Source organism: Lutra lutra, chromosome 3 (genome assembly GCF_902655055.1).
Source record: "Lutra lutra chromosome 3, mLutLut1.2, whole genome shotgun sequence".
Taxonomy (NCBI): Eukaryota; Metazoa; Chordata; class Mammalia; order Carnivora; family Mustelidae; genus Lutra; species Lutra lutra.
In genome coordinates, this window is record NC_062280.1 from 78,162,826 (window position 1) to 78,178,632 (window position 15,807).

Below are 15,807 nucleotides of genomic sequence, written 5' to 3' on the forward strand. Positions count from 1 at the left end.
TTCTGGTGCTGGGTCTCCTGGCACAGAATGAGTCTGCTTCCACTGGTTTCAGAGACTGGAACTACCCCAGAAAAGAAAAAATCAGGTAAAGTGTGAATTTGAATAAAAATAGTCTTTGTGTCTTGTCATTTTTAAAATTATTACTCTCAGATATGTTAAGTAGGCTGGAAATAATTCCCCAAAAAAGCTTTGAAAATAACTAAATTGTCTTTAGGTTTGCATTTCACATTTCCTTTCTAAATTTCTCTCCAAGCTACTTGTGTTTAGACAGTTGAAGAAATGGAAATGACAATGTAATGTAATGATCCCAGTGTTTAGCTAGGAGTCAGGCTTAGAATATATGTAATAGATCTCTTATGATGACAAAATAGGAAAACACTAGGAAAGTAAAAATGAAAGTTGCAACTTTTTTTTTTTTTTTAAGAGAGGGAGAGGAGGGGCGCCCTAGTGGCTCAATGGGTTAAAGCCTCTGCCTTCGGCTCCGGTCATGATCTCAGAGTCCTGGGATTGAGCCCCACATCGGGCTCTCTGCTCAGCGGGGAGCCTGCTTCCCTCTCTCTTACTGCCTGCCTCTCTGCCTACTGTGATCTCTCTCTGTCAAATGAATAAATAAAATCTTAAAAAAAAAAAAAAGAGGGAGAGGAGTATATACTTATTTATTTGTTTAATTTTATTTTAGGGAGGGAAGAGAGGGCAGAAGAAGTGGAGAGATAATAATAGGCAGGCTCCACACAGCACAGAGCCTGATGCAGGGCTCGATCTTACGACCGTGAGATCACAATCTGAGCCAAAATCAAAAGTCCAACTCTTAACCGACTGAGCCACCCAGGCTCTCCAAAAGTCGCAATTTTTTTTCTCTGAGATTTTTATTTACTTCAGAGAGAAAGAGCATGAGTGGAGGTAAGGGCCCAAGGGAGAAGGAGAAGCAGGCTCCCTATTGAGCAGGGAGCCTGATGAGGGGCTTGATCCCAGGACCTTCGGATCACGACCTGAGCGGAAGGCAGACACTTAACTGATTGAGCCACCCAGGCACCTTAAGTTGCAGCTTCTTAAGTTATGTAGTAAAGATACCTTCTTTTAAATATTTTATTTACTTATTTTTCAGAGAGAGAGAGAGAGAGAGTGCATGAGGAGGGTGGCAGAAGGGGAGGGAGGAGGAAGGAGGAGGAAAGAATCTCAAGCGGACTCTGGAGCATGGAGCCCAGTGTGGGGCTTGATCTCAGGCCCCTGAGATCACGACCTAAGCTGAAACCAAGAGCCTGACATTTAACTCATTGAGCCACACAGGTGCCCCAAGTACACCTTCTTTTAATATAGATTTTATCCTCATGACAACTGTCTCCTAATGATTTCCGGTCTAACTAGAATGTGGGTATTCTTCCTCCTTATAAATCTTAGTTTTATCTGTGAGTGAGAGAGCCAACTTTAAGCTGTTAATTATGTGAAACAGGGCTCTGTCGGCCTACACCCTAATGGAGCACCTTTCTAGAGCAGCTTGTTACTCTGCTCTGCATGTGGTCATCTCCTCTTGGATGTCCTATCAGAAACTCAGCTAATTAATCTTCTTACCACCCCTCACTCCGCCCAGGAGACGGAGGCTTTGGTCTCTGCTTATCTCTCCAGTCTAATCCGTTGTGTGTGTGCTGGCCAGCAGTGTTGGACTGCATGCGGGCTTCCAAATAGGTGTGCATTCCAAGGTGTCTGTTTTCACAAATACCACTGTTTTTATTTTTGGTTTTGGTTTTGAACCTAGAATGCCCCGCCCTTGCCTTTCGTTGCACAACCAAGTGCTGTTTACTGTTAAGGCTCAGCTCAGGTGTCAGCCGGTGCCGGGATCATTTACTCACCCAATCTAGATTTTTGTTTGTTCTGTCATAGCACTCCTCTCCCCCACCCCCAACATTGTAAGTTTTTTCTCACTTCTTTTTTTTTTTTTTTTTTTTCTTCTTACACTGTGAGAACACTTGGAGGCTGGGAATGCCTTTTGTCTTCCTTTTGTCTTTTTTCTTCACTCTAAAATAGTGAGATATAGTAGATGCTTAAATGTCTACGAATAAGTGTGATGACTGCTTACTACTTTCTCCAGCCAACTCAGTAATTCCCTGTAATCTCAGAATTTGCTATCACTTCTACATTTTTGAGTTTCGTTTTTGTTTTCTATTTCCTCAAGGCAAGAGGGAAATCCTGTAAGACATAGATTTAAATAGATTTAAATGATACATGTTTCTTTGCCTGTTCTTTGTTCCAAATAGGAGTAATCAGATAGGAGTAATCAGGTGGCACTGGGGACTGATTAGGTTCCTGCTTACAAAATGAAGTGGCATTTTTTGGTGGTGGTGGTTGTTGCTGCTTTTTTTTTTTTTTTCTTTCCCTCAAAGAGATGTAGGCCCCATATCAAATCAAAAATATGTAGGCCCCAAATCACCTTTTTAACACCTTAGGTTATTTGGAAATAACCACTTTAACATTGATTTGTAATCCTACTTTCACTTTTTTTAATAGAACCCTATGACGAGAGGACCTGATCTTGTTGCTGCTCCATATAGTACTCAGAAATCATCTGTTCTACCTCTATATGAAGTGAGTTCTTATTTAGATCTTTGTGGTACAAAGTAATTTATATGATTTAGAAGTATAATTTTGTCATGTTGTATTTTAGAATACTTTTCAGGAGCTCCAGGTAATGAGGCGGAGTCTGAATTTATTTAGAACGCAAATGATGGATTTAGAGTTGGCAATGCTGCGTCAGCAAACTATGGTTTATCATCATATGACTGAGGAGGAAAGGTAAAAGTTCATTTTGTCTTAATCTAACTCAAAATATTTTTCATTCCAAAGAAGAATTTTCACCTTTTTTTTTTTTTTTTTGCTTGGTTTTATGTCTGGTGCTATGTACCTTTTATTTTGTGAATCACTGTAAATAAAATTAGGCATAGTGTTTTACTAATTAAATTGCTTTCAGTATATTAAGGAAGACAGAGGTTGTAATGTGTTTTTAGTTTGGAATATTTGAGATACAGGGTAGAGGAAGAAAGACCATTTGTCCTACTGGTCACACCTGTGGCAGTTGCTGTCACGCTAATTTTTAGAACTGGCCATCTCAATACTTCCTTTTTTTTTTTTTTTAATCATTTTTTAAAAATTTATTTTCAGCATAACAGTATTCATTGTTTTTGTACCACACCCAGTGCTCCATGCAATCCGTGCCCTCTCTAATACCCACCACCTGGTTCCCCCAACCTCTCACCCTCCCCCCCTCTTCAAACCTTTCAGATTGTTTTTCAGAGTCCATAGTCTCTCATTGTTCACCTCCCCTTCCAATCTCCCCCAACTCCCTATCTCAATACTTTCTAATGGTTTGTGAGAGAGTGGTGAATGTGAATGTCCAAACTGCTCTTTTCAACATTGTGCCTGTCATCACACTGATAGGTATGAAGTTGATCAGCTTCAGAGTTTGAGAAACTCGGTCCGCATGGAACTTCAGGACCTGGAACTGCAGCTGGAGGAGCGCCTGCTGGCCCTCGAGGAGCAGTTCCGCGCCGTGCGCATGCCTTCTCCCTTCCGCTCCTCAGCGCTTATGGTATGGTGCCTTGGGGCTTGTCTGCGGGTTTCACTTAGGACTTATGTATCATGTTCCACATAATTTAGGACCAATGCCTTAATTTTAAAACACTTATTTTAATGGCATTGAGGCAAGCACAATGTTTAAGGAAACTCCCACAGATCAGTTGAATGTGCAAGTTGTAATTCTTTTCTTAAATATTTAATATATTTAGAAATATACTGAAAAATGTTAATCATCTTTTAATAAAGATTAAGGAGCAATACATAATTTTCTGGAGTTTTAAATGTGACTAATTTAGATTTTAATCCCTGCCTGTAACTAACTGCCAAGAACATAAATATCTATTTCACTCAGTCTTTTTTCCCCTTCTTGCCTTTGAATAAATAACTTTTTAAGTTTTTCCTTTATTTTGGATTCTTTGCAAGTCTTTAATTTTTTAAGGAATCAAATGAGATCTTTTTTAAAGGCAGAAAACATGTATACAGCCAAAAGAATAAATACTTTCTCTTTGTTTTGTATCACTTTTCAAACTTACAGTGTTTCTTTGAGTGAAATTTAAATTTCGGCAGTTGATTATTATTGCTGTAATCTTTGCAGTCGTGAAATACATTGTTTTGAAATGTTGAAATAATGAACTTTGCTGTTACTTGAACCACATACTTGATTTTGTTAACAATAGGTAACTCTGTACACACATATATATGTGCACCGTATGGAGTAGAATCAGTAGAATAAGAATGTGTATTACACATATATATGTGTAGCGTAGAATAAGATTATCACTTATCATTGGTGAATATCTTTTTCCATAAACGGTTTCAATCCATTATTTTTAGAAATGCATATTGGTGACAGCAGAGAATCAGAACATCTATGAATGTGTTAATTCAGTCAGAATTAACACATTTTATAGGATCCTGAGACAGTTGAGAGCGACCTTCATGACATAAAAGAATGTTTCAGGGCAATAATTCATTCATTTGTTGCGAAACATTTACATTTTGAAGAAGTAATTTATACATACATACATATATATTGTTCTTATTTTTCCAGGGAATGTGTGGCAGTAGAAGCGCTGATAACTTGTCATGCCCTTCTCCATTGAATGTAATGGAACCAGTAAGCCTCTCTCCTTTCAAATCACTGGGGAAGGGAATGATAATAACATTTCATAAACACACTATTTTCCCAGTGTAGATGAAATGTTTTTGTTTTTAAATACAGAATTTGATGATAACTAATTGATTGGAAGTGAGTTTGGCACTTCTGAAACTCTTTTGCCATCTTAGTCCATTAGAAAGCCAGTTATTTGCAACGGTGATTTATCTTCATGGTGTAAAGGAGGTAATGGATTATAAAAAGTATTTAATTTATGCTACAGAGAAAATATGCTTTCATAGTGTTTCCAGGTCCTTCAGGTAGTTGGAGTTGTAGGATGACTACTTTTTGAACAAAAGTCTGATTTTTGTTATGTTTTAAAGAAACTGATTCATCTGGATGCCAAAGCATTATGATTAGCTATTTTTCTTTTTACTAGTTACTATTCCTTAGCAAGAAATTTGGAAACCTATGCATTAATTAACAAGTAAAATTTCATCCAACCATATAGTCTAGTTATGTATTTTATGGCTTTGTCTCATCACGAATTTACATTTTCCTATGTTTTTGCAAATAAAATTAAGTAGTTACTAGATGAATTAGAATCATGTCTTTACAAGCTAAGTGATTTTTAGCAGTAATCACAACTAGAATTTTAATCTTCTTCTAACTATCAGTCTTAATTTAAAGAGAGAAGAATTACAATTTTTCTGACTTCCAGGTTACTGAACTGATGCGGGAACAATCCTATCTGAAGTCTGAATTGGGCATGGGACTTGGTGAAGTGGGATTTGAAATTCCTCCTGGAGAAAGCTCAGAATCCGTTTTCTCCCAAGCAACATCAGAGTCATCTTCTGTATGTTCTGGTCCGTCTCATGCTAATAGAAGAAGTGGAGTACCTTCTGGTGACTCAGTGGGCAAACCTAAGACCCATCTGGTACCAAGCAAGAAAGTATTCCGAGCATCAGTGGCCCTAACACCCACTGCTCCTTCTAGAACAGGCTCTGTGCAGACACCACCAGATGTGGAAAGTTCTGAGGAAGTTGGAGCTGCCGAAGAAGCCTTGGAAGCTGTAGGACCTAAATCTGAAGTGGAAGAAGGCAATGGAAAAATCCCATTAATGCCAGCTGCTGGGGAAATGCATAAAAATGTGGAGCAAGATGAGTTGCAGCAAGTCATACGGGAGGTGAGTAAAATCTATGCTTAATTTATTTGGCAGTACTTGTTGGAGGAGGTTTTATTTGGACGTTATTTATAAGATATTCCTTTGATTCACTGTGTTCAGTAATTTTCAGAGAGCTTTTAAATTAAATTTTCAGAGAACTTTCCCATTGATCTAGCTCATATCTATTAAGATATGTTTCTAATGGCATTTCTGCAAATTTTATACTCCAGTGTGAAATAATAAGTATAAAGAATTTGATCCATTTGGCTTAATGGGTGGTAGAGATACATGGAAGATACATGAATTGTTCAAGGATAGAAATACAGAAAGAAAAGAAGATTTACCCTGGGTAATAGCAATGTGTAAACCTGAAGCATTTAACCATAGTTCTAGGTTGCCAAAAGGAGTGCAAAAATTAGGAAGACTAGTAGTCACAGGTCAAAAGCTAATTGAGAAAATTAGTAAAATAGCTGTTTTGGACACTAGGATCAGGCAATAAGAAGGAATAATATATATATGACATATATATATCATATGAAAATAGTGAGAGCACAGATCAAAATTTTTGATGGCTTTTAATTTTTTCCTTTTCTTCCCAAATCACAGTATGTCCGGGTACAAAATGTAATAGAGTACACAGGATAAAACTTGCACATGTTGAATATATTTTTTTCAATCTGTTTTCTTAAAAGTAACTGAGGAAGAACCATATTTATCCATAGTTCTTTCCCAGTGATACTAAAACCCATGATGAGAAAGGATCTTTCCATTGGTCAAAAAGGGGGATAACCCTATACATTAAAAAAAAAAACCAAAAAACCAAAAAAACTTCTTAAGAGTCTTTTTGAGTATGTTGCTCTGTAACGGATAAAAAAATACATATAATACATGAAATCCTTAAGCTTAAAAGACTAGTAGAAATGTAAATAAGACTAATTCAGGAAATAATAAAATTACACAGAAAAACATGTAGTATAATGTATTCAAGCATTTAGAAATGGAAAAGGGCAAAATGGGCCAGAGAAATTAGGGTCAGTGGCTCCCTATTTTTAATTTGCATATTTCTAATAAATTTAACCTAAGCAATTGAACCTAAGGTATTTTTAAAATTAATTTGTGAGTAACATATGAACAAATTTGTAGTGGTTATAGGTCAAGAATGGTGGCAGCAGACCAGAATCTTCTCTCAAATGGGCCATTGATCCTCTGAGTCCAGAGATTAGTTCATGTGTATGAGGTACCATTATTCATAGCTGCATAATAGTAGCTTGAGAAGTACAGTAAAAATAAATACAGTCAGTTTTACTATGGTATGATATATATGCACTCCTAAAAATTGTTGTGCTTTGCACATTGGTGCAGTTAAAACCACAGAGCTTCTGGGGAAAATAGGATTAGAAGCATAACCTAAACTTTTAAGTGACATATTTAAAAGAGGATAGAAACCTAACAAAAATAACACAATTTTATACATGTTAAATGGCTAAGAAATACATAAATACTGCAATAAATATGGTATTTGACCTTGAAAAATACCTGAAATTTGCTTGTGGAACTGGGCTTTGGAAGAGTTGCAGCTTGTGAGGTATTGCAAGGTAGCAGAGGAGAGTAAGATGAAATCCAGCAGAAAGTTTTAATATCAGATGTGAGTAGGTGTGGCTCATGACACATTGAACTGAGGTAGCTGGTAGATATTTAATGTATGTGTATTTCGTGTACTATGTTCCTACGTTCAGCTGAATGCAGTTATCTGCATTCACCCAATATTTCTTACAGATGAAACTGCACATAAGCAGACGTGAAATTTATATTATACTCAGGTTGTTTCCTAATATTTGAATCATGTTGAGACAAATTTACATTTTCAAAACCAGCATTATAGCAGAAGAGACTGTATGTTTATAATTTCTTTTCATGACTTGAATTACCAGCTCAAAGTTTAAAAGGTCTTAAATTCTGTAATTTATTTGTTCTACAAATGTATTTTTTCTAAGTTGATTATATGGAGCTGGCTAATGTGTAGCAGGCTCTCTAATCCATCTTGCTCAGTTAGGTGCAAATGTTTAGAATCCATTTTTATTTATATGTTTCATTTCAAAAAGTAATTGTATGAAATTAAGTAATTATTTTTCTCCACACTATATATATATCAAGAGGTAAGTTTTATATGAAGAAGTAAGTTTTAAGGTACATTTTCTTCCCCTAGAAATGTGATATTTTTGTTCCCTTTAGCTTGCTTTAGTTTGAAAGCTTTCCTTGAAAACTTGACTTAATTTCGCTTGTTTGGCATAAATATTCCCTAATGCACAGTTGAGTCCTCATTTTTAAAGTTGTTAATAAGTCGCCTGATGTGTGTTGTGAGTAATTTTTGAGGAGTAAAACTCCAAAAAGGACCAAGACATTTTGATTCTTTGGCTGATAGAACATAACATATAGAAAAGACAGTTGTTTCTTGGTCCTAGAGAAGTATTTGATCATTTGGGTAGAACCTCCCATAAAGGGGTGCCTGGGTGGCTCAGTAGGTTAAGCCTCTGCCTTTTGGCTCAGGTCATGATCTCGGGGTCCTGGGTTTGAGCCCTGCATCAGGCTCTCTGCTCAGAGAGCTTCCCTCTTTCTCTCTCTGCCTGCCTCTCTGCCTACTTGTGATCTCTGTCTGTCAAATAAATAAATAAAATTAAAAAAAAAAAAAAGAACCTCCCATAAAATAAGAAAGATTTTATAATTTTGAAGACATTTAAACTGACATGCAGGGCAAATGTCCGAGGAAATTTTCAGAATTTGTAACTAAACCTGTTCATTAGAAACTCCCTAATTCAACATTTGGCATAGTTTGGAGGAAGTTGGGCTGAACATTTACCCTTTTGCCATTTACAGATAAGGACTTAACAAGCAAAATTATATAAATAACACAAGGTGTTAAAAGGAATTTTGATGTACTTAAGAAAATAAACTATTTTGAAGAACTTAGAAAGTATACACTATTAGATAAGTTAGTCCAATGCCATTTATAATTTAACAAAATGTGTTGATAATATCTTAGCTCAGTTATAAGGGTGTTCTGTTAAACTTCGTTGACAAAAAGTATTAAATTCATATTAGTCTTAATGCCATTCATTTCAAATCCATAATCTTTTTGTTTTAAATACCCATGGTACTGAGTAGCTTAGTTAAAGCTAGTATCAGCTACCAAGAAAATTAAATTAGACTCTACCTTTCTAGTAAATTCTGTGCCCCTGACACCCATTAACAAAAGCTACTCCTCAGGATGGCAGGATTTAAGCCATTTGAATGTTTTGCAGGTAAAGATTAAGCATGTTTGGCAGACACGTTCAGGGATGTTTTTTACTGCACTCTTGGATGCATGAAAACAATGATGTCTGTCAGGTTTTTGTTTTCACCATTTCACCATATGTGAAGTTTTGAAAAAGTATGCTCTCATTATAATGTGTTAATACAGTAGAGTTCTTCTGAAGGAGAAAGAGCTTCTTTTCAAAGAAGTGTTTTCTCTTTCAGAGAAATGTTTAATATACTCATTCAATAACAAAGCTTTTGTCATATTGAAGGTAACACACTTTTGCACAGATTGTATATGTTGCAGTGGGAAAAAATTACACTCTTAAAATTTGCCCAGGTGGTCTGCAATGTATGTAATCAGTGGCCTGAAACTGTTTACAATTATTTAAAAAGTTAAAAAAAAAAAAAAAAACCTTAAAAAAAATCTAGTAAGTGAGCGTGTGCCATAGAAGCAAATCAACAAAATTAAACATCAAAGAATAAACATAGATTGCTTTTCTCTTTAGAGAGTACTTTTTGGTTTGATGAATTTCCTAGGCTTGGTTCATGCCTTTTAGTATCTTTATTACAGGCCATCTGACATGCATTAAACATGTATTTTGGTAAATACTCAGCTTGTTTGTGTTCTTACTACAGTTTCGATCAGTCGTCACTTGATCTGATGGCTGCCACAAAGTCATCACCCAGGCTGTGCCTGTCACACCACACTTCACACTTGCAACGATCTGCTTCTCTTGCCTGTGAGCATTCTTTTCTTAATCTCACTCAAGTCTGTGTTCAGCTATACCACGTTTTGGAAATTGTGCTCGTAAGGGCAGTTTTCCCATCCATCCCAATAGAATTTTCTTACTCCTAATCCTGTAGCCTGTGAGACTTGGGAGCTAATTTATTTGTCCATACATGTATTCCTTCATTTAATTATTAAAGGCATTTTATTGTTTTCAGTGCTAGTCTGTCTATAATCCTTTACTTTTCTACCTTCTGTCTCAGATATTGTGTCTCTCTCCCTCCTCCTGCCTTCACTCTGTATTGCTTTTCTCTTTCTCATAAACGCAATGCGTTCAGACATTTATTGAGCACTTACTTTATGCCAGGGTACATTGATAAGTGAGGCCCAGTTGTCTCCCTGAACTAGCTCACAGCACAACACTCCCCCTTTGACCTCACCCTTCCTAATCCAAGCTCCTGCTCCCTGGTGGGAACCATCTGTTAGTGACACTCCTTGTTCCCCTCTCCTCCGAGGTGCTCTTGCTGCAGTTTTCTCTCCACAGTGTGACCTGAAGTTGCCATTATTTTTCATGACCTATACTATTTTAAGGTCTGTCATTCTCTGAGAAGTTTTTATTTTTTCCTCTTGTAGCCTATACAGATCTCTCATTCTCTGTTCTTATGTTTTAGTGAGTTAATACATTATATTTCCTCTTAATATTTTATGAAACAATATTCATTTTGTGCCCTTCTACATTACAACATCCTCCTTGGCCAGACTTTTTTTTATGCTTCCAGTAATGTCTGTACCCTCAAAAAGTGTTGGCACACATTTTTGGTTTGTAGAGAATACTTTTTGGCCTCTGTTTTATTTTTTGAATGATAAAGAATGATGAAAGTTACTAAAATTGCCATACTGCATGCAATAACAGGACTGGGAAGACTACTTCTTGTCCTCTGTAAATACAGGTTTGCAAAAGTTCTGATTCAACATATTGTATTTGTGCTTATAATACATTGTGGCTAAGAGGTTCTGGTTTTTCATAATATTTGTATCCAACACATATTCATTTAAAAATAAGCGTGAAGTACTATGAAAGCCAAACACTTTTCCTGATGTTTAAAGTTTAGAAATATTGGTAGAAGAGAAAAGGAGAAGTTTGTATTGATTTAAATTATTCCAAAACAGATGGTTGGTAGCTAAGGAGCATTTGTTTCTGTGAATACTTCTGTATAAATCTATGTATTTTGTACGGTTTTGCGTGACAGATTAATACAAAGCCATTTTTGGAAAGACTTCAATTGAGATGTGTTCAGGATGTACTTAGGAACATTTTAGGAAATAGATCAGGCTGACAGGAAACTGTGGAAATGTAGAATTTTTAAAAGCTGGTTGAAGTGTCTCAAGTTCTAATTTGGGAAGACATTATCAGTTTATTTCAGGAAATCCACATTTAAAGCCTTCACAAAGAGCTATTTGGAGGTGATGTTGTATTATTAGAGAGAAAAAGGCATGGATAGGCATGCATAGTGTCTGGGCATCTGGAAGAGAAAATCTTGATGGAATTATTGTTGCCCCTACGTCTGTTTGCCTTTTCCAACAATAAAATAAGATTGTATATCCTTATCTGAAGCAAAATTTTCAGACAGGTGACAAACTTCTACCATACAACTAAAGAAAAATTTATTTCTTTAGAGTTTGTGGTGGTTTAGAGGATGTTTTTCATGTTTTAAAATAAATTGTACTAAATTATCATTTTTTCTTTCCACTTAAAATGTGTATGTTAGCTTCGAACAATATATAACTTCTTTAGATACTTTGTTTTCAATTGGTGTAAACAGGCAATATACCAACATATTAGTTTGACACTAATGAGATTTCTTAACAATGACAACACTAAGTATACTGTTGATGACCATACGAAATTAGACATTAATAAAAAAACATAAAACTGAATCTAACATTTAATTAGTTCTGGGTTCCTTTGTGTCATGAAGCAAATGGAGTTTTTTAATCTATAAATAACATTTTTAATGTTCTCAACATAAGAATTGTGGTATTATTTTATAATAGAATTATCTGAGTTATGCCAGATCACACACTAATCTAGGTTTGAGGATAGATGGACATGATTCCTCACTACCTCTCTATATTTCATGAAGGTTTACATGAGTGTTTCTCTATGGCTTAGTTGATTGTAGGAATTAAATGTTGTTTTTGTTTTTCTGAAAACAGGAAAAGTAGATTATAGTCATATTGTTAAATTCTTATTTTTCTCTTTTTCCATTTTAGATTAAAGAGTCTATTGTTGGCGAAATCAGACGGGAAATTGTAAGTGGACTTTTGGCAGCAGTATCTTCAAGTAAAGCATCTAATTCTAAGCAAGATAGTCATTAAATGGAATTAATAGGTAAACTTTTCTGAAATTTTTTGCTTTGCTAAATATAAATAACTACTTAGTGTTTAATGCTTTCTTAGTCCCCAGGACTGTTTCTCTGGCTCATTTTTAATTTTTAGAATATATATAATAGGTGATCCTGCAGTGTGAAAAATTCACACAGCCCCATTGGAAGTGTAAGTAGGTCAAATCTCATAATATTTACCTCCAGGTGATTATTGATAGTGTGTTATTTTCCTGAAATTTCATCATAGTAAATAAATACTGGAATTGAAGAAATCAGAACTTGCAAAATTAAGCATTATTTTGATACCATTGGTTATAATGGTTTTTCAGATGTATAACTTTTGGACCAAGATTGAGAAGTAATCACAAATTATTATTATCTTTTTGTATTTTAAAGAAAAGTATCCCAGGGCACCTGGGTGGCTCAAGTCAATTAAGTGTCTGCCTTTGGCTCAGGTGATGATCATGGCGTCCTGGGATCAAGCCCTGCTTCTGGCTCCCTGCCCATCAGGGGGTTTGCTTCTCCCTCCCCCCACTCTTGTGTTCTCACTTGCTCTCTCTCTATCTCCCCTCTTCTCAAATAAAGAAAATCTTTAAAAAATAAAGTATTCCATAGGTCCATATCTAATCATGGCATAATTTATAAAGAAGGATGTTATTTATATATACACACACACAATGCACATTTGTGTGTGTGTGTATGTGTGTGTGCGTGCGTGTGTATTTAGAGAAGAGTCTCATCCTCCTATTTTAAAGAACTTTTAACACAAATATTTGAATGATGTTTAATGCTCATTTCTCTTTTGAAGGTTGGCATGGATCCTTTTGGCTGTGAGATGTTGGAGTTATCAATGATATACACTGGTAGAGATGTTATTTGTGCTTCAGAAGATACTTGCTGCTGGACTGGGCTACTGTATACAGTGTACAATGTTTATTTCTTCTATGCATATCTTTTTTAAAAACGTACATAGAAACATAGGCACTTTGCTGACTTCATTTCTTTTCTAACTACCAAAACTGTAGCCATTTGAAAAGCCTAATATTTATTTGTATGTCAATATTTTCCAATTGATTCCCTATGTAGAATTAATTTTAAAACTTGAAAACTTCCAGACTTAAACAACTTATAAATAACATATTTCTTCAGACTGGCTTCTTAAAACACTGACCTCTATGAGGTATTTACTGTGCAATAACTGATTCATTTTTTTGAGAGCTTGAAGCAACCAATGATTTTCCCTCCACTGCTGTTAATTAATGTCACTTCCAAGGAGAAAAAATTTTCTGTTGTAAAATTTGCTCTTAATTCTTGAGGAGGTTACTAATAGCAGTAGGATAGAATTGTATGAGGTTACCTACAACTACTTAATGTTCTTACACTGTAAGCATTGTTACTTTACCAAGATAAATGTAATTTTATTATAGCTTATGTAGTATTTTTCTTTTGGAAACATGCATTATATTAAACACTATTACTTTTTGCATTGTCCAGACTTCTTATATTATAAGGAGATGTTTCTTCTTCTTCTAGACTAAGTAGTAGAGTACTGCCAAAATAATGGGACTTCTGACTTGAATGGATTGAAATGAATAAGCTGGTTTTGTTTTTCAAAATGGAGGTATTTTAGATTTGTTCTCCTCATAATAGATGGTTTTAATTTAGTTTTAACCAGTGAGAACTGTTTGTTTTTTTGGGAAAAAAATAAAAAGGAAGGTGGTTTCCTATTTGGTTTTGTATGTATTAAATAAATATGTAAAGTAACAACCAAATTTATTAGAATTATTCCCTTAGCATTTATAATTTTCAACTCTTATTATATTTCTTTGTGTGAAATTTTAATCAAAAGTGGTTGAGATGTTAACAATATTCTTTGAAAGAATATCTAAAATGTTTATAAATGTTTGAATTATCACACAAAGGCTGATTTCTAAAAATAAAACAATAAAGTATTTATTTTGCCTAACATCTTTTTAATAGTTTCTTTTCTTCAACAACAATGTGAACAATTTGGATTAGATTTGATGAGTAACAAATAAGGTCCAAAAGAATTGGCTATAACCTAATAGGCTGATATTTTCTTTTTCTGAAGAGGCTTCTATGATGCTTTGAAAAATACAGTTAAGACCAGACCACCCTGGAGAAAGAGCTTATATTGCTCTTGGTCTCATCTAGTTTTGTGGTCCTAATGATTATCATCTGAAGCCAAATAAAACTTTCATTTAAAATGTACTATTAAAGAACAGACATTAAAGTATTATTTTATTCTCTGGTCAAAGTATTCAACTTAGTTGATTCTAATAATAGTAATGATACATATAAACCAGCTACCCCATATTAAACATAATAGAGGCATCGATGATTTTAACTGTTCAGCTTTTTAGCCACTTACAGTTCATTTCTGACAATACAAGATACCCAGAGTTTGATGGTCAAAATTAGAGATAAAAGAGTTGTAGTAGTACACTAAGCTAATGGACAGATCATTTCTCTAGTATATACATGAAATAAAATTTAGTGAACCTTCACTATTAGAGTTTCATCCTTCTCTCCGTTTTTTTGTTTTTTTTTTTTTTTTAAGATTTTATTTATTTGACAGAGAGAGAGATCACAAGTAGGTGGAGAGGCAGGCAGAGAGAGAGAGAGAGAGGAGGAAGCAGGCTCCCCACTGAGCAGAGAGCCTGATACGGGGCTCGATCCCAGGACCCTGGGATCACGACCCGAGCTGAAGGCAGAGGCTTTAACCCACTGAGCCACCCAGGTGCCCCATCCTTCTCTCCGTTTTAAACCTTTGTGTTTAAAAGCCACCATGCTAGCTCCTGCCATGTAGAAATGAATGTGAGAAAGAGCAAGGTATCTTTTTTTATATGGGTAAGTTTCCAAGTGCCAAACGAAAAAATATAAAGAAGAATCATAAAAAGAATTTGAGAGAGTCTTAAAAGTCTTAAAAAATGGGAAGTGGAAAGGATGGGTTCAAATAATCAAGAATGTTAGTAAAGGTTATTCAGAATGTATAAATTGAATTTGAGTTCCTATGTGCATGATGAAGAACTGTTTTTAAGAAACCAAGCTGTTGGGGTGCCTGCGTGACTCAGTGGGTTGGGTTTCTGCCTTTGGCTCGGGTCATGATCTCAGGGTCCTGGGATCGAGCCCTGCATCGGGCTTTCTGCTCGGCGGGGAGCCTGCTTCCCCCTCTCTATCTGCCTGCCTCTCTGCCTATTTGTGATCTCTCTGTCAAATAAATAAATAAAATCTTAAAAAAAAAAATGGTCTCTAGGTGAGACTGCTTGTTAAAAGAAAAAAAAGAAAAAAGAAACCAAGCTGTCTGTAGCTTGCACATGTGCTAAAAGCCTGAAGAAAGAAGGCATAGAAGAAAAAGAATCTCAAAATGGTGGTTTGGAATTTGGGAGTCACCGTGAATGATATACCATGGACAAAACTGGGCAGGTCCTCAGACTTGAGTACATAATTGTTCCTCTATGAATGTTCAACTGAATTTCAGTAACATTTAAAATATGCATTACATCAGTTAAGACTGTTTGCTCAGCTGGCCATCTTTGACTTTCTGAAA

The 15,807-nt window shown here is 35.4% G+C and overlaps 1 protein-coding gene across 6 annotated transcripts in view; it reads left to right on the forward strand.

The window, feature by feature from the left end:
• Window positions 1–14,204, forward strand: part of ITPRID2 (ITPR interacting domain containing 2) — a 39,122-nt gene extending 24,918 nt beyond the window's left edge. For 2 of the 6 annotated variants that reach the window (XM_047722345.1, XM_047722349.1), the window contains 7 exons: window positions 2,503–2,580; window positions 2,660–2,787; window positions 3,430–3,580; window positions 4,619–4,684; window positions 5,385–5,849; window positions 12,124–12,241; window positions 13,045–14,204. In XM_047722345.1, the coding sequence (XP_047578301.1) occupies window positions 2,503–2,580; window positions 2,660–2,787; window positions 3,430–3,580; window positions 4,619–4,684; window positions 5,385–5,849; window positions 12,124–12,228 (993 nt within the window). In that variant the 3' untranslated portion in view covers window positions 12,229–12,241; window positions 13,045–14,204. The remainder of the gene's footprint in view (window positions 1–2,502; window positions 2,581–2,659; window positions 2,788–3,429; window positions 3,581–4,618; window positions 4,685–5,384; window positions 5,850–12,123; window positions 12,242–13,044) is intronic. The other 4 variants (XM_047722347.1, XM_047722350.1, XM_047722346.1 and 1 more) reach the window with 3 other exon arrangements.
• The last annotated feature ends 1,603 nt before the right edge of the window (window positions 14,205–15,807 follow it).